This window comes from Mauremys reevesii, linkage group 24, assembly GCF_016161935.1.
Source record: "Mauremys reevesii isolate NIE-2019 linkage group 24, ASM1616193v1, whole genome shotgun sequence".
Taxonomy (NCBI): Eukaryota; Metazoa; Chordata; order Testudines; family Geoemydidae; genus Mauremys; species Mauremys reevesii.
In genome coordinates this window covers 4,822,130-4,844,475 of record NC_052646.1, presented here as the reverse complement: position 1 = coordinate 4,844,475, position 22,346 = coordinate 4,822,130, and the positions used below count along the sequence as shown (strand labels likewise).

Genomic DNA, 22,346 nt, shown 5'->3' with positions numbered 1-22,346 from the left:
CCCAACAACGGCCCTGCTCAGGAAAGGTGCTTGACACCTCCCTGAAGCACTATCACAGAGAGCTCCCCAGACTGCAGCCTGGGGCCGTTGACTTCCATTGATGGATCTCTTCTCCATGACTGTACTAAGTTCTTTGTTGACCGCAGTTATACTTACTGCCTTCACAGCATCGCTTGGGATCGAGTTCCACAGGCTGGCTGTGCGTTGGGTGAGGAAGTAATTCCTTTTGTTTGTTTTAAACCTGCTGCCTAGTAATTTCATCAGGTGACCCCTGGTTCTTGTGTTATGTGAAAAAAATAACACTTCCGCATTCACTTTCTCCGCACCAGTCATGACTTTATAGACCTCCGTGTCAGCTCTCCCTTTCGTTATCTCTTTTCTAAGCTGACCACTCCCAGTCTTTTTAATCTCTCCTCCTACGGAAGCTTTTCCATGCCCTTAATCATTTGCGTTGCCCTTCTCTTCACCTTTTCCAATTCTAATAGATCTTTTTTGAGATGGGGCACCCAGAACTGCCTGCAGTATTCCAGGTGTGGGCGTATTTGGGATTTATATAGTGGCATTATGAGATTTTCTGTTTTATTATCTACCCCTTTCCTAATAGCGCCTAACATTCTGCTAGCGGGTTTTGTTTGTTATTTTTTTGACGCTGCCACACGCTGAGTGGCTGTTTTCAGAGAACTATCCATGATGACTCCAAGATCTCTGTCTTGAGCGGTAACAGCCAATTTAGACCCAATCATTTTCTATGTGTAGTTGGGATTATCTTTTCCAACTTGCATTCATAGAATCATAGAAGATCAGGGTTGGAAGGGACCTCAGGAGGTACCTAGTCCAACCCCCTGCTCAAAGCAGGACCAACCCCAACTAAATCATCCCAGCCAGGGCTTTGCCAAGCCGGGCCTTAAAAATCTCTAAGGAAGGAGATTCCACCACCTCCCTAGGTAACCCATTCCAGTGCTTCACCACCCTCCTAGTGAAAAAGTTTTTCCTAATATCCAAGCTAGACCTCCCCCACTGCAACTTGAGCCCATTGCTCCTTGTTCTGTCATCTGCCACCACTGAGAACAGCCAAGCTCCATCCTCTTTGGAGCCCCCCTTCAGGTAGTTGAAGGCTGCTATCAAATCCCCCCTCATTCTTCTCTTCTGCAGACTAAATAAGCCTGGTTCCCTCAGCCTCTCCTCGTAAGTCGTGTGCCCCAGCCCCCTAATCATTTTCGTTGCCCTCCGCTGGACTCTCTCCAATTTGTCCACATCCCTTCTGTAGTGGGGGGACCAAAACTGGACTCAATACTCCAGATGTGGCCTCACCAGTGCTGAATAGAGGAGAATAATCACTTCCCTCGATCTGCTGGCAACGTTCCTATTAATGTTGCCAAGAAGGCCAATGGTATATTAGGCTGCAAGAGTGTAGACCTGGTGTAGACACTGCTGCGTCAGTGAAGAATTCTTCTGTTGACCTCGCTTTTGTTGCTCGAAGGGACAGATTAACTAGAGTCTGACTTGCTGAGAAGGTCCGGGTAATCAGGGAGTTGTGTAGCTTGGAAATACCCTGTCGGGAGGGAGACACACATGGGTCTCCACCTTCCCTCTAAGCCATGCGGCAGGCTATCAAGGGCTGCACAGGTGGGGAGAGGCGTCTCTTCCGCAGCCCCAGAGCTCTCACCACCCCCACACCCCAACCCTCTGCCCAGCCCTGAGCCCTCTCCCGCACCCCAAACTCCTCATCCCCAGCCCCACCCTAGAGCCCACACCCCCAGCCAGAGTCCTCACCCCCCACACCCCAACCCTCTGCCCAGCCCTGAACCCACTTCGAACCCTCCTTGGCCCCCACCCCCACCACACTCCATCTCCATATTGGTGCACATGGATGTAAAAAATTAGAGGGAACATTGGTCTCCACCCAAGAGAGGCGACAGCTGAGGAGCCTGGAGCCGAGTGGGTGACCTGGCTGGACTACCGGGCAGGAGAATACCAGTGCAGCTGCACTGAACGATGGCAGCCAGGGTGCTAGCCCACTGTCCCCATCCTCCCCACTTCGTGCCCCCTGCATGACAACCGGCAGCTGAAATAACGAGAGGACACCGGCTGGGTAGGATCTCTGGTGTATTGATTTTGGAAAACAGAAATGTTGCAACATTTCCAGTTAACAGTACAAGGCCTTGCCAGATCCACCCACAGCAACCAAACCTTAACAGCGACAAAGCCGGGACGGCCCCCGCGGAACAGGGATCGGCACCCGGCAGAGTGGATGGAGGTGGGTGACGCTGACGGGAGGTGGTGGGGCAGAGGACGGGCGCCGTAGTGGGTACAAGCCTTGGCCAATGGTAGCGTCTCCAAGACAATAAGATCGATAGATACGGGGATTGGGGTGGTTTTATTTTAGTGTTGGATTTTTGCACCGAAAGAAAAGGCAACATTTTGCCAACACAGCACTAACTGGACAACTCTACGCTGACTCTGCTCTGAGCTGCCCTGGGCTCCCCCACCTGGCTATGACGGAGGAGGGGCACGCGGTGGGCTCAAACAGTGCCATGCAGGAAAACAAAAGCCACCAAGCACAACAGGGCAAATGGACTGGATGGATCTTGCTGGGCCGTCTTGATCCATCCTGGGCTGAGACAGGCCTCCAAAACAAATTAGTTAGTGTACTACAGGGTGGGAAGGAGACCTGTCCTCCTGAAAACCATGTGAGCCCCCCATTCCTTAGTGGCCTTGGGGTCTGATCCCACCCCCCGAACTCCCCCTGAAGTCAGCAGAAGGAGAGGGGTGTGATGCAGGATCAGACCCGGACTGGAGAAGAAGCAGCTTGTGCGGCCGTAATCACACAGAGCCAGAGCCTCAGTTGGTGACAGTAAGCTGCATTAAGGCAAAGGGGGTAGGCAGGCTTCTCACCAGCTGAGGATCTGGCTCACGTGAACTGAGAATAAACCCCACAACCCAACATGCTTTGCTCAGCCTCTTGGCGACCTTAAAGGTCGCTCTGGTCAGGGCTGGCTTCGACATCTGGTCCCAGGCTTGTAACAAGCACATTCCAAAACCATCTCTCTTCCCATTTCCCTGATCGCTCTGTCCTTGGTCTCTGAACTGGATCCTGTGCTACCAAGCTCTCTAAACAGGGCTCCTCGGGCCTCTCCCTTTCTGATTAAGCTCAACCCATCAGTATCACCCTCTAAGGCACGACTTGGCTGCCTTTAGAAGAAGAAAAAAAAGTGTCATTGACTAACAACAGTACAGTACGAGAACTAAACCCAGCAGTCTCTCCCCTGGCTATCGCAGTGCAGCAGCTGGTGGGGGAATGGCAGTTAAGCAGAGGAAATGGGACAAAAGGAGAGAGTTTAAGATAATGCCCCCATGCGATTAAACAGAATCGGAAGCTGACCCAGAGCTGTCAGTGAGAATTAGGCCCACTGGGTGAAATGCACCAAGGTCCCTTTTTCGCAGGGCTCGTAAGTTATAGTTCCATCCACTTGAAGGCCACTTTCCACTGTGAGAGCGACGTAAAAGGGCCTTAGTGTGTATGAGAAACAGGCCTGATGATTTGATCCTCCTCCTCAAGGATCCTGGGCCTGAACCAAAGCTCACTGCTGTCAGCGTGAGACCCACTGACTTCAAGTGAGCTTTGCCATAGGGTCTAAGTGCAGTGGTACTGCATGGTTCTGAGAGCAACACGACCCCTGGGGAACGCCAGTCAGCGTTTCAGCTCTGATGCTTTACAGCTGCTAGTCCTCTATAAAAAGCTTTGGCAAAAAAATACATCTAGAAAGCTATTAAACTACAATCTTCTTTTTTCTCTTTTTTTTGGTAACCACAATTCTTTGACCTCTTTGGTTTTAGTTTTTAAAAAAATTTAGAAGCTGAAAAGCTATTTTTTTTTATAGAAATAGATTTTTTTCTTAAAAAAAAATGAAAGCATCTTTTAGCATTTTTATATATATATATAAAATTTCTGCTGTAGAAAAAACACAAAAACCCTTTTGTTTTAAAAAGGGGGATGGGGGGGGAATGGTTTTCTAGCCTTGGGGGAAAAAATTGCATGATATGGCAGGGTGTAAGCAAGGAGAGCGCCCTCTGCTGGTTACATGATGCTGCATTGAGGACCCTGGAGGGAGAAAAGAGAAAATAAATAATTATTAATTTCTGTTTGCTTCAGTTAAAGGGGAACAGCAGTAGCCATCAAGAAAATGTCTTGCTAAGCACTAATTACCACACGCTGAAGTTCCCTGGCCCCAGTAGTTGCATGAGTTCTAACTTAACAAGCGACTCCTCTCATTGATTTCATTTGTCTGGCTGGGGGAACACCTGCCTCTGCTTACGGACGGTGACAAAATGCTCGACAATTGGAACCTTTCACCAGCCAGATTTCATAAGTGACCTCACTTGTATTGGTAAGTGGGCTTTGCTTTTCAAATCCATCCCTAGCTCAGGAACGCAGCATATCTCTTGCAGCAGTATTGGAATGATCCCAGAAGTGTGCCCATAAGAACACATCACCGGACACGGGCAATACCAGGAGGGATGATTTGGGGTGCTGATGAGAAGCGCAGCTGGGAAAGTAACTCAAATACTTTCCTGATGGACTGTTTTTTTTTCTCTAAATGGACAACCTGTCCGAAATTTCTCAATTACTGAGCGACAATCTTCACTCACTGATATATTTTGCTTTCCGCCACCAACATTCTGTATAACTTTTTTCATGAGTATTGTACCCGAAAACCTGGATGCTAAATATCTAAACTGTTCTTAAATTCATTCACCTACATTTGGGGTTATTGCTGATTAGGCACTATATGTAGCTTATGACTTTAAAAACAAATGTATTTGTGGATAATCTAAGCACTATACCCAGATGTACAGACACTCTTTTCTCAACCCAGGTATTGCATAATTTTTTTAACATTAGCTTTAATGAAATTTTTTAATTTGTTAAAATAGCTCGTATTTTAAGCTGGTGACCCTTTAGGGCAGGGAATAATCTTTTGGTTTTGAATTTGTACAATATTGACCACCATGGAGTCCTGGTCCATGAGTGAGTATCCAGTAATACAAATCATAATTAGCCCCTCTCATCCATATCTCAAAGTGCTCGATAATCACATAAAAGCATTCTCCCCATTCCAGAGATGGAGTATCTACAACATTAAATAGTTTGAGAATTAGTGGTAGATTATTAGAATAATAAATACTGATTAGAATAGTATTAATCTAATAAACTAATACTAACTACTACTACTAATGATCTATAAAGGTGGAGTATTACAATACTCAGATACTAAGTACTAACTTTGTTTTGGAGTATTATAAATACTCGATTAGCGCATTAGTAGCAGTAGTATTCAGTAGCATGAGAATATTACAAATACAGCAGAACCTCATTTATACGGTCTAATTGGGACTGGGGCCAGGTAGGGTAATGGAAAATCTGGAGAATGGGATGTGGAAGGCTGTAGCGCCACCTAGCAGCCATAGGAGAGATCACCTGCTTCAGGACCTGCGAACCCTGGTGGTTGGTTAATACGGAGAGCTGGATAATGGCGGGTCGGCTAAATGGGTTCTACTGCACTCCACCATTAGAGCACAAGCAGTCACCTAGCACTGATGCAACACTTCTGTAGCAGATGTCATCCAGGGATGTTAACACATTTCACAAACAGAGTCATGGCAGTGCTATTAAACCGACTGCACAGCTGGGACACCCAGGCACAGAGCAGCGAAGTAACTTGCCACGGTCATGCAGCGAGACATGGACAGAGTAGGGGATAGGCTCCATGAGTTCCCTGTTCCCTGCTTAAGCTACTGAATTTTTGTTCTTAGCACTAAGGATGGAAGCCTGGTGCCTGGGCTCTGTCCTGAGATGGGGAGGGGACACAGATGCTTTTCTATGTACATTTCAGAGGTGGGAAGGACCTAACCACTTGCCCTAAGAGAAGCACCTTCCATCAGAGACGTTCAGCTGAAGGAAGCCTGGACAGGGCCATGAGTATAGTCAAGAGGAGGCTGCCAGGAGGGAGCCGTGAGGGGTGTGGGAAGATGTGGGCAGCTGAGTGTCAGCAGCAGCAGCAGCAGCCAGGAGATGGAGAGAAGGGGAGAGTGCCAGGAAAGGAACCGAAGCAGGAGATGGAAGAGGGTTGAAGCCATCACCTCTGGTAGAACTATGACGGAGGGGGAGGGTTCAGGGTTCCTCCCAGGACCCAGGTTTCTCACTCAGATGAACTGAGCCAGTTGAGTCCTCGGTGCAGGTTTTGCCCCCCAGCTCCAGAGTCCCAGCTCATGTTAAAATAGGAGCCACGACTCCTGGCTACTGGCTTTGCTGGGGCGATGCTGCCGGGGGATCCTCAGCGGCTGGCTCGGACTTGGGAGGCTTTTAACTTGCCAGTGTGGCTAGCAGCCAGCCCTGGAGATCTGAGCCACTGGCCAGTAAAACAGCCCAGGGGACACATGGGTAAGGCAGAATGAAGAGTGGTGGGGAACTAGGGGTGTAACCCTACAAATAGGGTCCTTATCTTGAATGTTCTCAGGATAATTAACATGGTCACCCATGTACAAGGTACAAACCATCCTGCTTCAAGCATGAGCCAGTCACTAGCTGCCTGGGTAAGGAAGAAACGTTCCCCGTAGTCAGGTAATTCAATGGGGGTCGGGAGGGGTCTCTTGTGCCTTCCTCGGAAGCCACAGGTCACCCTAGGAGACAGGCCGCTGGTTCCAATGGGCCCCTGGTGATCCCCACAGGCCCAGCTAAGGTGCGTCATGGGCCCTTCCTGTCAGGGGAGGTCCCTTGGAGGCGGAAGGCTCAGAACTCCCACGTTCTGAAGGAGCCTGGTCAGTCTGGTTATGGACCGACGGGCCCATTCGGGGGTAGCGCTGACCGAGACAGCTACAGTCTGGGCTCTGTTGAAGGGGGCGTAGAGCTGATTTGGGCCTGTAGAGGGAGCTGGTGATTCGGATGCAGCCTCATTAGCCAGGCTCCTTGCTCTGGGGAATGATTCTCTGGCTCCGACAAGTTTTCTGTTGCAGACCCAAATATTGCAGCCTCCCCCTGGAGGGCTGTGGGGCTCTCTCTGATGAGTGCGGGTGGGGGACCCTTCCACATTCACCAGCACTGCGCACACACAGCCAGGAAACCCTGCAGCCCTCACTCTGGAAAGACGCCTGTTGGCTTGTGTGGGAGTGTGGACCCTGGGACTGGGGGCAGTGGGGCATCAGAACTGGCTGCAAGTGGCCTCTGGAGCTGGTTTATAGCAGCAGAGATGGGATCTGACTCAGAACAGGCACATTCCGGCCTGGGGAGCCGCCAGGTGCACAAACACGATCTCAAAGACGGCACGCGTGCACAGTTGGCTTAGCCACGGGGGAGCTAAATCTGGGTCAGTAAATCCATTTAGACCATTTCCCAGTCTGTCCAACTCAGAGATCTGCAGAGAGGAGCCTTCACCAGATCCCCATCCACAAACTACTCACGTTTGTAGCAGGAGACGCTAGAGGAGAGAGCTGGATTTTGGCTTATCGAGTGGGGGACCTATCTGTATTTAAAGCACATCGATCCTGACACAGAACTGGCCCTGGCCAGCGGGCAGAAGGAAGAACCAAACTATGATGGGGTTCCACCAGCTGGAATTCCCATTGGGACCTTCAGCTGAGCGAGATCCGTTAGCCCGGAGTGCAGGCTGCGCAGGGACACTCGGCTACCTTGGGATTCCCTTGCCCCAGAGACAGGGGCCTTTCTCCTCGTGCACTGACCTGAGTGCGGGGGGTGGAGTTACCCAGGATGTAGGACCTGGTCACCAGGTTTTCTCCAAGGCCGCCGCCGCTGCCCCCGCCAGTGCCCCCGAGGGAGCGGTAGCTGCGGGTGATGGTGAGGCTAGAGGCGGACGATTCCGAGGACATGGAGCCGGCCGCGACGTTCTGGCCCCCGCTGGCTTTCTCTGCCGGCTGGCCACAGGTGCCGCACACCACGGTGCGGGAACGCAGGTTGTACTCCCCAGGATCACCTGTGCCGCTGCAGTGGGCCTAGGGGGCGGAAAGAGAAACAAGGGGCCTTCAGTACTGGATGGGGCTTCCTCCTGGGCCAGAGGAGTGGAACAGATCCCAGGCCCAGCTGAGTCAGCTCGAGGGTTTAAGGAAGCAGAGGCCTAAGGCTGCTCTCAAGCTGCCCCCAGCCCGCCCTGCGGGAGCCCCATGGCTGTGCAGGGGTCCCCGAGAGGAGGCACTGGCCTTTCCTGTTTTCAGAGGGGCATCGGAGCTGGCCAAGAACCTCTCTGCCGTGGCAGGGCTGGATTGTGCCCGTCCAACACCCAGCCTAGTCTTGTGATCGGTACTTTGGGACGTCGGACCCCAGCAGATGTTCTGCCATTGCAGGAGCCCCAAAAGCCATGGAGCCCTGAGTCCATGGTGATGGGTGCATTAGAAGAACCTGAATAAGGTAGAATGTGTGGTTGGGGGGTTCTCTACCTGGGGGTTGTGACCTCCCTGCCATCCCCGTCTTGCTGAATGTGGGGGCAAGGGGTACCGGCTACATGGTGGTCAGTGTAGGAGAAATGGTTGAGAACCTCTGGAATGGACAAACTCCTACCGAAGCCAAAGGGAGCAACTCACACCCCGGATGGGCGAACGGGCCCCCGGAATAGCTGGCAATGGGACACGAGGTGTATCCCTGCAGCCTGGTCTCCACCCTGGTGCTACTCCCTCTTGTCACGCACGTACCCGACTCCTGCTAACAGTGACGGGAGCTGGATTTGTGCATCAAGAAGGGAATCGCCTCTCTCTTAAGCCAGCAAAGCCCTTTGTACTGGGGGAACAGCACCGTGGGAACCAGAAGCGCGGCACTCCAATTTCATGTCAAGATCACCTAAGACGTAATTAAGTGGTGCAGTCCCTGAGCCGAGTTAGTCACACTTCGGACCACTCCACGTGTAGAACCTGGGTGGGGTGACCCAAGATAGGCCCCAGGATGTAAGATTCCGATCTGGCGAGTTTGCAGGGAGGGGAGGGATGGTTTGGAGTCTGTTCCACTCGGGGTCTTAGTGTGAGTCCATCCCCTGGAGTATCGGAGTCAGGCCCACCCAGCAGGATACTCAGCAGTGGCATGACCACGCTATGTGAGGAAATGGACTAGTTTGGAGTCAGATCTGTTGCTTCCTTCCTCTCCTTGTTATGCCTGGTTTTTCTGCACCAATAATATGGACAATTCAGTGCTTTGAAGACATCAAGGGCAGTGTCATTACTGGTTTGCCTTCAGTTAGCACCCAGCTAACCAGTCCTGTCTCTTCCTCAGCCCTGCCTCTGATGGCTAAGCCGGAGATTGGCCTGGGAGGAGAAGTTTTCATCCAAGCCCATCCTGAACAGCTAACGTCCCCCCTGTCAAGGACCCAACATGGGCTGGGTGACTCTGCTTTAAGGTAGGAAGCTCACTCCTGGAAGGAATTCAATCCTCACAACAAACGGGCAATGCCAGCCAGAAGGAGACCCTGGCTCGTTTCTCTGGGCTGATCAATATTCATCCTGACATGGCTGGTTGGATCCAGAGCAATGAAATATAAAAGCTGATCATGCACGATACAGCCCCGGCTGCACCAATCCAAGCTCCTGAGAGCTGCATCTGGCACCATCCCCTAGGTGGAGTTACTGCACCCTAGATCTGCTGCCTGATACGTGCTGGAGGTGCCTCTGTCTCATGCCCATTTAGACAAGGGACATTGTCGGGGGGAGAAGAACTGAACACGCTTCCAACTGGGCACCAGCCCATCCTCTGTTTAATGAAGCCATCTGTCTGTCACCGGCCCCAGATTAGGAAGGACACCTTCAGCTCTGCAGGGAGGCGAGCACGAGTCCAAGAACGCAGCAGGGGTAAAACCACAGCAGCCATCGGGATCCTTGGTTGCGTTTCAGCTGTCAGCTGCTATGTGGCAGCACGGGGGGCATTGGAGCACCTATCTATAGCCTGATTTCCACCAAAGCCCAGATCGTCCTCCGGACAAAACCCTGCGTGCTCCGGGCTGGATTGCAGAGTTAATCTTCATGGTTCCAGCTTGGAAGCTTTTTCTGCCACTCCTCCATGGGGACGATCAGAGCCCTTTTGTCTGAGAGGCTCCAAATGAACCCACATCCCCCATCATCAGCTCGATCCCTCCGTGCAGGTGCTTGGAGTGTCTCCACGTGCAGAGATAATCTCATGCAGTCGATGGAGAGCAGTTTGCTTCCCTGGTTTCTAGCCAGATAAGTCACAAGGCCCTTCCCCCATCACCTCAACTCCCTGCTCCCCTGGGTCTGGTCCTGGAAGGTGCAGGATCAGTGCATCCATCAGCAGGAGGGGGATTTGCCCAAGGTCACCCAGCAGCTGAACCAGGTCTCGAGTCTCCTACCCACTGGATCCCGCTGCCTGTCCCTGACAGAGCACGATGCTTACATGGTGGTGACGGTGGTGGACGCTGACTTCGTCATCGTCATCCTCATCCTCATCATTGATGATCACCGTGCGAACCAGCTTCCTCATGGCCACCTCCTGGAAGGGAGTCAGGGAAAAGTCAGGTTGCAGCTACGCCTGCCGAGATCCCCCTTCGCTCTATGGCTGAGGTGAAAGATCACCCTAGTGACTCCCAGCCCGCAGACAGTGAACACACGAGGGAGAATCAGACCTGACTCCACTGGCCGATGCGTCACTTTCACCCTCCACCCCTTACCCATCCCTCTCTTGCATCCGGCCAGAGCACGTTGCTGCGAGACCTCGATCCCCCCAGCTGCCACTGCCCCACCGCCAGGGCAAGTCTCACCTCTCCGCTGGAGTTGATCAGGGCGGTACGCAGGCTGTCTCCAGAGCCCCAGGAGCTCTGGGCCTTCCACACCATGTCAGTGGGAGGGCTGTGGGTGGCGCCGGCTCCGGAGGCCCAGATCTAAAGAGGAACACACAGCGATCGGTAGCACCTCGCGCCAGCAGCATCAGCCTAACCCTAACTCCCCATGTGGGGCTTTGCCCCGTCCAGCGGCTGTTCCAGAAAAGAGGATACGAGTCTACTACAGCTGTTAACTAAAGGAACTGCTCTGGTATCTCGTTCTAGATTCAAGCCCCCGTGTTGGACAGCTGACCTAGAAGCAGGGGGGTGGGGGGGTCATTACTCTCTAAACTGCAAGGAACGGATGCAAGGGAGATGGGCTGAGAAAACCACAGGCAGGATCTGAATCTGCGGAGGGGAGCGTGGTGCTACACCAGGCCTCTGCTTATGTTGGGGCCATGGCTTGGAACTTAAGATGTCAAAATCCAGCGCCACTTCAGCCCCAAATGGCAGGAATCCCACAAGAGCTGCTGCCGGGGGGCGATTTCTGCCAACCCGAGCTCATATCCAGCAATGGCAGCAGTTCCTGCACATGAAGGGAAGATCAGCCCCGCCCCCGCACCACACACACACATTGGAGCTTTGTATCTCAGCTAGAATCAGAGCTGCAATCCCCCATCCGTCCCCGAGAGGGAGCCCCATGGCCACTCTACCAAGGGACCCGGGGGTGAGATGCCTGGGCACTCAGAGGGGCTGGGTTTGCTCTGCTCTTCAGGAGGGTGGGACCCGCTGCTCCATCGCCCAGGGGTGACTCCAGGGTGACAAATGCCCACTAAGAACGGGGCATCAGCTGCCCAGGGCGTTAACCCTTCATTACCCCCAAGCGAGTGCAGTTTGTTACTCACCGTGACCACCTGGCCGGCCTTCAGGGTGAACTTGGGAGGGAAGCGGTAGCTGATCGGGGCCTCGTCTCCATTCTGACGCTTGATCTGCCAGCTCCCCAATGCCTGGTCCTGCGTAACAGAAGGCAGAGGCCTTGAGAAACCAACCTCCAAGGTTGTTCCGGTTTTCCCTCCCCCTGGCTACAAGTCCTGCGGTCAAGGGACTGAGCTGGGACTCTGCCACAGACCCACTGACCTTCAGCAAGTCACCTCACCTGCCTTCGCCTCAGTTTCCCCATCTGCTTGTATCCCTTTCCCCGCCCTTTGTCTGTCTTGTCGATATACACAAAGATTTTCAGGGCAGAGACTGTCTCTCACCATGTGTATGTACAGCTCCCAGTACAGTGTGGCCTAGTAGATAGCACACTGGACTGGACTCAGAAAACCTGGGTTCTACTCCCAGCTCTGACACTAGTCTCCTGGGTGACCATGGGCAGTCATGTCCCTGTTCTGTGCCTCAGTTTCCCCATCTGTAAAAGGGGGATAATGATACTGATCTCCTTGGAAAGAGCTTTGAGATCATCTGATGAGATCTGCTTTTGTTCTAAAGCATCCCAAAGTGATGTGCAAGCCACACACAACAACAACTGCTGAAATGCATCCACCTCTGGGGTGGGACACAGCAGCTGTCTGACAGCACACAAAACAGAACACCACTCGGTTTACACTAGGAACTGGCTCTAAGTTTTAAGTCTCACAAAAATCGCAGCTCCCTTTGTCTGCACAGATGGTTTAGGGCCGACCCAAGGGGAAGGACACTCAAGAACTACATGGTTTCCCTTCCAGCTACTGACCCATCCTGCCCCTGCTTAGGCATGACCAGCATCGCCACCAGGAAATCTACCTCGTTGGACTTGTTCCTGAGACGGACAAATTTCCCTTCCAGATCAACCTCTTCCACGGCCACACGGCCGCTGGTCCTCGCATGTTGGGAGAAGCTCGTCCGGCGCTCCCCGTCCTCCAGCTTCCTCTTCTTGGAGGAGCCCGGCGTGGTGGAGTGGCTCACGTGCATCCTGGAGCCCCCCTTCTGGGAGGTGGGGCTTGGAGACAGCCTCAGCCTTGGGAGAGAGGGAGAGGGAGTGAGGGCGGGCTGGGTGGGAACCAGGGCCTGGACCCTCTAGGGCGCTGGCCGATCCCAGTTAGAAGCGACAGAAGGGACAAGGGTGACCTGCAGGCAGAGGCCACTACCCCACGGGACGTCCCCTGAAGGACACGTCTCCATCGCAAAATCCCTCCCCACAGCTTCCCCCAACCTCTCGGCTGAGACGCCAAGGGCTGAACTGGCTGCGGTGGATGAGCAGTGGGGCTGGGAGGCTCATCAGCAGGGCAAGGGGCCAGGCCCGCCCAGATGCTGCCTGTTCCTCAGAGAGGGAGTTTAGCCTCCGGGGCCGCCACTTCCAGATACGTCCAGGGTGTTTCCGATAATCACGGACTGGAGCGGCAGGAGCCAGCTGCCCTTCTCAGACCCCCAGCATGGCTGCGGGGATACAGGCTCAGCTCAGCCAGTCTCCATTCCTGGCCAGTCCCCGCTCTGAGCCACCAGCCTCCCTGCCCATCTGAGCTCCCAGATGTTCCCCCTTCCCTCACCAACGCCCTAAAATCCCCATCCCTGCCTGGATCCAGGCTCTGCACCTGACTGCATCTGGGAGGCTCCGATCATGTCAGGTGGGAACAGATTTTGTGACTGGCTCCTGTCTTTGTAACAAGCTCGGCCCCCCCCTGCCCCACTGGGGCAGGTGGGATCAAGGCGAATAGGGTCCATATCCCACCTCCAATCTGCCCACCACTGCAGCACCAACCCCCTTCATATTAGGGTCATGTCAACGTGACCAGGCCTGTGTTACCAGCCCACCCAAATCAGGCATGTCCTCCATTCGCCTAGCCCCCCTTGGCACATCCCCCAGCCCATCAGGTCCTCCCTCACCCTTCCTCGGCCACGCCCCCAGCAGGCTCCTCCCACACCCTTCCTTGGCCACGCCCCTAGCAGGCTCCTCCCACACCCTTCCTTGGCCACGCCTCCAGCAGGCTTCTCCCACACCCTTCCTTGGCCACGCCTCCAGCAGGCTTCTCCCACACCCTGCTGTGGCCACACCTCCAGCAGGCTCCTCCCTCACCCTTCCTTGGCCACGCCTCCAGCAGGCTCCTCCCTCACCCTTCCTTGGCCACGCCCCCAGCAGGCTTCTCCCTCACCCTTCTGTGGCCACACCTCCAGCAGGCTCCTCCCACACCCTTCCTTGGCCACGCTTCCAGCAGGCTTCTCCCACACCCTTCCTTGGCCACGCCTCCAGCAGGCTTCTCCCACACCCTTCCTTGGCCACGCCTCCAGCAGGCTCCTCCCCCACCCTTCCTTGGCCACGCCTCCAGCAGGCTCCTCCCCCACCCTTCCTTGGCCACGCCTCCAGCAGGCTCCTCCCCCACCCCATCAAGGAGCCTCTCTCTGCACCCACCTCTCCTCCTCTCCCTCCAGCAGCTTGCGGTAGGCGTGGATCTCCATGTCCAGGGCCAGCTTGATGTCCAGCAGCTCCTGGTACTCGTCCAGCTGCTGCTGCATCCTGGCCCGCATGTCCGCCATCTCCCGCTCCTTGTCGGACAGGATGCGCCGGCTGGTCTCCCGCTCCCGGGCCAGCGCGTCCTCCAGGTCCCGCAGCTGCGACTCCTTGGCAGCCAGCTGGGAGCAGAGAGGAGATGCGGAGGAAGGGGGTGAGGAGAGCACAAGCAGCAGAGGGTGCCCCTGGCTACCAGGGCTACTGGCCCCTTAGACACAGACACTGCTGTCATGCATTTGCTGGGGGTGTTTGCCCCTGACAGACTTCCCAGGGCACAGCTCTGTTGCAGCCAAGTGCTAGCCAGAGGATTGAGGGAGGCTGGGGGTGTTATGCCCATGCTCCCTCCAAACCTGCCCATCCCTCCCCTTTGCTCCATGCCCCACGATCAGGGCAATGGGGGTGCGCATGCTGCCCCTAGCAACCGGCCAGCTCCACTCAGCCCCATCAGCCCCCCTGCACTGCCCAGCACCGTGGCTAGAAGGCAGCACCTAGTGCGGATCGAAGGGGCGTGTTCATGTACTGAATGGAGCTCGCCTGTGACAGGCGCTCAGCTTGGTTCTGGGGCAGCCACAAGGGGGAACTAGTGAGCGGAGGGGGCAGATGACTGGACAATGCTCTCACTGGCATCTCCTGCTCACCTGCTTCTGCAGCTGGCTGAGCTGGGCCGAGAGGCTGTCAATGCGGATCCTCGACTGCTGCAATTCTTCGTGGGCGGCGCCCACCATGCTGCTGTTCCTCTCCGCCGACTGCTTGGCGTTCTCCAGCTGCAACCCACAGGCCAGGCAGGGTTAGCACTGCAGAGGAGCAGCTTCCTACCGACGTCCCAGCGTGGTGGGAGCGAACGGCCCTGGGACAGGCCGGTCAGGGGGCTGCGAGGGTGAGCTATCTCCATCAGCCCCTCGCAGGAGACCATCGCACTGACAGCGCTGCTCAATGGGAGCTGCTAGCTGCAGAGGATCAATGGCTTTAAAACCCCCGGCCTCTGGGCCGGCTCCCATCAGAGGCTGTGAACATGCCCGACAGGCGCTGATTTCGCTCCACAGTACCAGCCTCCCCGGTGGGGAATAAGTGCTCTCTCCATTTTACAGGTGGGGAAATCAGGGCCCAAAGAGGGGAAAGGGCCCCCAACATTTTCACAAGTAGGCCCCAACTTTCAGTGCCCAGCTTTAGCCGTCTTGCCAGCTCAGCCTGATTCCTCATGGATTTCACACGGAGGGGAGGCTGCTCCAGGCCTCTCAAAGCCAGGCCCCTGGGGGCTGTGAGCTGAGCTCCCAGAGATCACAGGCTGAGGGTGAACATTTGGGTTTAAGTGACTTGCTTAAAGGCCACCGAGAGTTGGGGGCAAAGGCAGGACTAGAACCCAGGACTCCTGGCTCCCAGTCCTGAGCCACTGGCCCACCACAGCCCATCTCATCTCCCTCGCCCGGTGCAGCGTGTTACCTTGGAGCCATAGGTCTTCTCCAGCTCCTCCTTGTACAGTCTGACCTGGGCTTCGTGCTGGGCCCGCAGGTCCTGGAGGGCGTCGGCCAGCTTGCTCTCAAACTCCCGCTGGCGGCCGTTGTCGATCTCCACCAAGCGGGTCTCGTGGCGACGCTTGGTCTCGCGAAGTTCCTGTGGGGGGATCACACCAACAAGGGGCTGCGTGAGCCCTGGGTCTCGGAGATGGAGCTCACTGGCACAGGGCAGCAAACAGCTGTTAGCTTCGCTGTTGGGACCCGCACTGGCGTCGCCTGGGCATCACCTGCCCCCTAGGTGGGACTTGTGCCGAGCCAGGCTCAAGTGGGAATTGCTCCATGCGCAACGTACGTGCCCCAGAACCCGGCAGTTGATCCTCAGGGTTTGTCTACACTTGGGTCACTGTAGCGTGTCGAGTGTAGACGCTTCCTACACTTCTCCTGTCAACACAGGGAATCCACCTCCCAGGAGAATAATTCTTCCATCAACCTAGTGCTGGCTACATGGGGACTTAGATCGGCTTAACTACACCGCTCAGAGGTGTGGATTTTTCCCCATTGCCCCAAAAGCTAGGTGGGGTTTTGTGACTGCTGCTAAATGGATCCCCTGCTCGCTCTCAGCTGAGCTGACACCACTAATGCATCTTGCCGGGAGTTCTCTGGTGCTGAGGGCGTTGGCATGACCTGTCCCCACAGGGGAGCGATAAATCACGGGTCTGTACAGTGTATAAATCTGCACCGAGGGTCTGTATTGGGGAAGGCCTTGCCCAGGGCAGCCGGACCCCACTCACCTCGCTGTAAATGTTCTTCTGGAAGTCGAGTTCTTCCTTCAGCGTCTGCAGACGGTTCTCGGCGTCCACCCGACGCAGCATCTCGTCCTGCAGCTGCTTCTTCACCTCGCCCAGGGCGGCTTCCAGCTGGGGACGGGAGAGGGGAAAGTGAGCGCAGCTAGAGGGAGATTCGCAGACCCAGCAGGTGGGTCTCAAGCGAGGTCCCTAGACAGGTGGCTGCTGAGCCTGGGGACTGCAGGCCTGCAAATCTGGAGACTTTATGCAAATTGTGATTGCTCAATTTGCATATTATACATATTCACTGCCTCATTTGAATAAACCACACCAGCGCTAAACCCATCAATTCTCCCCTCCCCCCAAAACCGAAATCATGCCTGTCAAATCCACTCCCTCCATCCGCCTCAGCCCCCCACCTCCTGCAGGTCAGTGGCTCTCCCTATCACCGCTGCTCAGGGGCCCAGGAAAGGACCCTCCCAATCGGGGGTCTCCAGGCCAATTTGGGCAAATTGACAAGGCATTTCCTACTTTGCCCACGGCCGGCAATCGGCACAACTAGTCCATGGGCCAGCTGGATCTGTCCCCCGCTGTAACAGGAGCCAGCCAAGGCTCCAGCCTCGCCGCCCCCATCAGCGAAGCGATCCCAGAGCTGCCAAGTCAGTGGTAGGAGCGTGACTAGAACTGGAGCCTTCCCGACTCCCCCGGACACCAGTCAAACCCTGGGACTGCATCTCTCCCAGGGGTACTTAGAGGAAGGGGTCCAGCTGGGACCATTAACTGCTGCGGGGTCCCAGCCGCTCCGAACCATAAGGGGTATTTCAGCAGGCTTGGCAGGATGCAGACGGGGAATGCCACGATCTCTGGCGCTGCAGAGGGTGCTGCGGGGGCCCCGGGACAGCAGGGCTCAGGAGTCAGGATCTGCTCTCACCTTGGACACTTGCGCCCTCAACTCCCGGATTTCATTCTCCAGGTTCCTCTTCTCCCCCAGGGCGGTGGTGAGCGCGGCCTCTTTGGAGTTGAGCAGGGCCTCCAGATCCTTGAGGCGAGCCTGAGCGGCCAGCAGGTCCCCTTCCTTCTTGCCATTCCTGGAACACAGCCAACAAACTGCTCTGGTGATGTGCTCGGGGAACCCCCTGCCCCATGCAAACGAGGGCCCAATGCTGGAGAGGGGCCCAGAGCACAATTCCCAGGTCCAAACACCCCTCCAGCCCCAAGGGATGGCTCAGGACCTGATCCCAAGGGTCTTGGTGAATTTCACAATGGCGGAAGATGCCAGACTGACAGCCTTGGTGCTCGGAGACCCAGGTAGCCACAGATGGCCCAATTCCTGCTCTGATTCATTCAGCTCCCATGCCCCCGACTTGGGATCTGCACAGACAGGAGGGGTTTTGCACCAGTGCAGTTAGTGATGCTTCCAAACCTGGGGAAACGACACGGGAGCCAGCCCCATTGCACACGGATGCAGCACATCCCCCCCCGCGCCGCCAGACAGAGCTACTCTGCTACAAATACCCTCTCTATAGACAAGGCTGAAGGCTCTTTGATCTCCCAGGGCTCCCAGCTTCCCATTACACGCATCACGGGGTGATCAGCCGTGAAAGCAGCTTGTGCTCCATCCCATGTGACGGCCCTACCCTGATGGTGTTTATTGGCTGGTGAGTCAGAGCGGCGTGTGGGTGTTTAAAAATTAAACACAGGCTGACGTATGAATTGGCAAGCGGCTCCCTGGGGAATTAAAGCAATGATCCCTTTTACAGACATCTGATGGAAAAAACACACACACACACACACACACTCTCTCTCTCAGCCTCCAGCTCAGACTGGAAAAGCAAGTACAGTATCATCAGTATTTATTATCTGTACTGAAACAGCATCTAGGCCTCCCAGTCGTGGACCAGGATTTTATGGTGTTAGGCGCTGAACAGACACGGAACAGAAAGATAGTCCCTGCCTCAAAGACCCACCAATGTAAGCAACCTCCCTCCTCCACGCTACCTACTAAAGAGGTCTTGGATCCACAGGACATTTCAGAAACATTTTACATACCAGGGATGGAAAAAGGCGAGTGGGGCATTGGGCCGAAACGTTCTGGTGGCTCGTGATTTTGGGCGCCAGACCCGAGACACCGCGAAAGCGCCAGATTTCCCAGGGGAAAGTGCTCGGCTGTACGAAAGGGAAACCCCTTTCGAAAGGCAACTCAGGTTGCGCACTGAAAACCCCTCAAATCGCTCGCTGCCTGTGAAACTTGAGGCCTAAGAGGACAGTTAATAAGGGACTGATTGAGGAGGAACGACCAAGAGATTTACAGTAGAAGCATTTACAGCCAGGCTCTAAGGGTCTGGGGGTATTTGAAAGATATATGCACCGAGGAAGGAATTATTCAGGGTGCTCTGAGGAGCAAGGAGATGAAGGAGAATGGAGTTGCAGGCTGATCATCAGGAAATGCCCCCTCGCAAGAAGACAGATGAGTCTTCCACAGGACATTTAAAACCAGACTTAAGTGCTGGGCAAACCACAGCGATCCTGCTCTCTGGTTGGTGGATGTGATATGTTGGCTTGCAATATACGATGTACCCACTAGATGGTGCTGGGTACGGCATGTAGCGCCAAGGTGGGCGTGATCCCTGGCATACAACGGAGACAAAGCTGGAACTCGGGCCGTACGGAAGTCTGCTTAGATCTGTAGCTATCTGCTTAAGATGGACTTTGACTCCAGACAGAACGACAGCATGGGAGGGTCGGACAGCTCGACCCTCTAAGTCTTATGAGGTTAACATCTCCTCCCTCATGTTGATCCATGCGCAGCTATTTATTATTGTGTGCATTTACGGTAGCGTCTGGAGGCCCCAACTGAGATCATGGCTCCACCGTGCTAGGCGCTGCGTGCCCAGTGAGAACGTCTCTGCTCCAGAGAGCTTACAGGCTAAACAAACACGACAGAGCACAGGTGGAGGTGAAGTGCTGAGACTCGAGCAGTAGGAGATGCCTCGGGATGAAGAGCCACCTAAAACAGGGAAATCCAAGTGGCGTGTTCTCCTCTTGATCAACGCAAGCCAGGCTCGGCAAGGACGATCGGCGCCTTGAGCAGGCATGAAGGAGAGGAACGGAACCTCCGAAGTATCCCCACTTGGAACCCAAACTGCAGAGACCCGAGCAAGTAGGGTTGCCAACACGCTAGCCCTGCCCCCGCCCTGAGGCCACGCCCCCCCCACTCACTAATTCCCCCTCCCTCGGTGGCTCGCTCTCCCCCACCCTCACTCACTTTTACTGGGCTGGGGGTTGGGGGGCAGGAGGGGGTGAGGGCTCTGGGGTGGGGCCAAAAATGAGGGGTTCAGGGTACAGGAGAGGGTAAGCGCTCCAGCTGGGGGTGCAGGCTCTGGGGTGGGTCTGGGGAGGAGGGATTTGGGGTGCAGGAGGGGGCTCTAGGCTGGGGGTGGGGCCAAGGGATTTGGAGTGAGGGAGAGTGCTGCGGGTTGAGGACGGGGGTGAGGGCTCTGGGCGGGGAGTGCTGGCTCTGAGGTGGGGCCAGGGATGAGGCTGTGGGTCGAGCAGGGGGTTGGGGTGCGGGTGGAGGCGAGGGCTCTGGGCTGGGGGTGCAGGGCTCTGGGCTGGAGCCGGGGATGAGGGGTTCATGGTGTGAGAGGGGGCTCAGGGCAGGGGCAGGGGGCTTGGATGCAGGGGGTGAGGGCTCTGGGATGGGGCCGGGGATGAGGGATTGGGGGGACTCAGGGCAGGGGCAGGGGCTTGGGCTTACCTCCGGCGGCTCCCGGTCAGCGGCGCTGCGGGGGTGCTAAGGCAGGCTTCCTGCCTGGCCTGGCACCGCAGACCGCACTGCGTCCCAGAAGCGTCCAGCAGCAGGTCTGGCTCCTGGAGGAGGCACGCAGGAGGCTCTGTGTGCTGCTCTCGCCCGCAGGCACCGCCCCTCCACCTCCCATTGGCCAGTGCTCGGGGTGGGGGCAGCACGCGGAGCCCCATGGCCCCCCTGCCTAGGAGCCAGACCTGCTGGCCCCCTCTGGGGTGCAGCACAGTGCCAGGACAGGTAAGTACTAGCCTGCCTTAGCCGAGCAGCACCGCCACCGGACTTTTAACGGCCCAGTCAGTGGTGCCGACCGGAGCCGCCAGGGTCCCTTTCCGACCGGGCGTTCTGGTCAAAAACTGGACACCTGGTCACCCTACTAGCAAGAACTGTATGTTTGCTCCCTCTCCTGTGCCGGGCTGGAGCCGATGGATTCATTCTTGCAGCGAGTCTGAGCTGCAGGGAGGACTCCTGGTTTAGATCGGTCTGGTACAATAGTATAAACATCACACACATCCTCCCGTGGGCGGCAGCTGGACTGCGTCATAAAGGCCACCCACCAGAGCTGCAGAGACCGCTTCAGATCCCCCCCATTGTACGCTCTGTGTGAGCCCTGCACAGAGAGACAAGCCAAATGCTGGCAGCTCAGCTGTCTGCTGCCCTTGCTGATACAGGCTGCCAAACTCGCTATCCCTGCTAACTCCCCAGAGCTACATCTGCCTAAGGACAGAGCTGGAATGAATTTGACCCAGATTCCTTTCGAATGATCTCGGCCAGAGACTGAGGCTCAGGACTCCTGGGTTCTATTCCCAGCTCTGCCACAGAGCCATGATCACCGCAAGAAGTCCTGGGTCAGGGCTCCGAGGTTCTATTCCCAATTGTGCAGCCTTCCCTGCCTGGGCCTCAGTTTCCCCACCTTGCATCGGAAGGGTGAGGCTTACTTGGCATTTGTGAAATGCTTCAAAATCCTTTTATAACAGGAGCTATAATGTTTACAAAGCAATGGGAGGACTTAAAGCACCATGGAAATGCTGCTAAATATTATTACTCAGTGTAAAAAGGACTTTTTAGGTGTGCAAATTCTTTATCTGGATCTGGAGCGCTGCAGCTATTGGGATTTCCTTCCTTCTGGGCATTTTGCAATATTTGAAATCCCACCCAAGAACCCCGGCTTTCCCATTACACTCTGAATTGTTGCTCTTTGCTTTGGGCAGATGTCAGTAGCCTACATAACGCTGTAAGAAGAAAGCATTGAGGTTACTTTCAATATTTGATGCAGTTCATGCTGATCATCAATCAGGTTTCAGGGAGGCTGCTGGACCAAAACCAACCAAACACTATCTGACGCTATTTTGGTAGGACCTATAAAAAGAAAGATTCCGCACGATCAAGGCGCTGATCATTCCTAGTTCCTAAAACTGTACTGGAAACATCTGCTGTGGGTGTCCAACACCCAAGTAAAAGCTGGGCTGGAAAGAGGAAGGGTCTAGGCAAGACTGTTAATTCAGCTCGTAACATCAATGTCAGTTGTGTTCTAAATAGCCACTGTGGGCTCAGATCTCATAACCTGGGGGTCCAAGTGGGATCTATTTGGCTCCGACTGTGTGAAATGGGCATCTGTGTGCGGAAGCCCCACGTCTGAGCCCCTGCAGGCAGGGGACCTTTAAAGAGAGAACCAAGTTTGTGTGCGAGAGGGACTTGGTTTCACACCCATCTCTACTGCCATCCTACAGATGGGGAAACGGAGGGAGGTGAACTGACTTGCCCCAGGTCACCCAGCAAATCCCATCACCAAGTCACGGATAGAAGCCGGGAGTCCCAGGCCTCTGCTCTGGCTCACTCTGCCTCCTCTCAAACCACTTTGCACTGGTGCAGCAACTGACACTCGAGTGCAGAGCCCAGTTTTGCGAGGCTGCCGAGCTGAATCCCAGCGCACATTCCGCAGGCAGGAGCCAACGCCTGGCTCATTAGCTCATGGGTAAAAATAGCAGGGCGGTGCTGGCCAAGGCTGATGCCCAGCGCCACGAGCTGGCCTGCTCTGCACACAGTGCCGGC

The 22,346-nt window shown here is 55.3% G+C and overlaps 1 protein-coding gene across 5 annotated transcripts in view; it reads right to left on the bottom strand.

Moving 5' to 3' along the window:
• Window positions 1-2,089: 2,089 nt before the first annotated feature.
• The window catches only part of LMNA (lamin A/C), a 58,586-nt gene continuing 38,329 nt past the window's right edge, over window positions 2,090-22,346 (bottom strand). For 4 of the 5 annotated variants that reach the window (XM_039512719.1, XM_039512721.1, XM_039512723.1 and 1 more), the window contains exons 3-13: window positions 17,424-17,580; window positions 16,499-16,624; window positions 15,694-15,864; window positions 14,892-15,017; window positions 14,155-14,375; window positions 12,552-12,765; window positions 11,672-11,779; window positions 10,767-10,886; window positions 10,403-10,498; window positions 7,738-8,007; window positions 2,090-4,102 (exon numbers count right to left, since the gene is read on the bottom strand). In XM_039512719.1, coding sequence (XP_039368653.1) covers window positions 4,079-4,102; window positions 7,738-8,007; window positions 10,403-10,498; window positions 10,767-10,886; window positions 11,672-11,779; window positions 12,552-12,765; window positions 14,155-14,375; window positions 14,892-15,017; window positions 15,694-15,864; window positions 16,499-16,624; window positions 17,424-17,580 — 1,633 coding nt within the window. In that variant the 3' untranslated portion in view covers window positions 2,090-4,078. The remainder of the gene's footprint in view (window positions 4,103-7,737; window positions 8,008-10,402; window positions 10,499-10,766; window positions 10,887-11,671; window positions 11,780-12,551; window positions 12,766-14,154; window positions 14,376-14,891; window positions 15,018-15,693; window positions 15,865-16,498; window positions 16,625-17,423; window positions 17,581-22,346) is intronic. The other variant, XM_039512724.1, reaches the window with a different exon arrangement.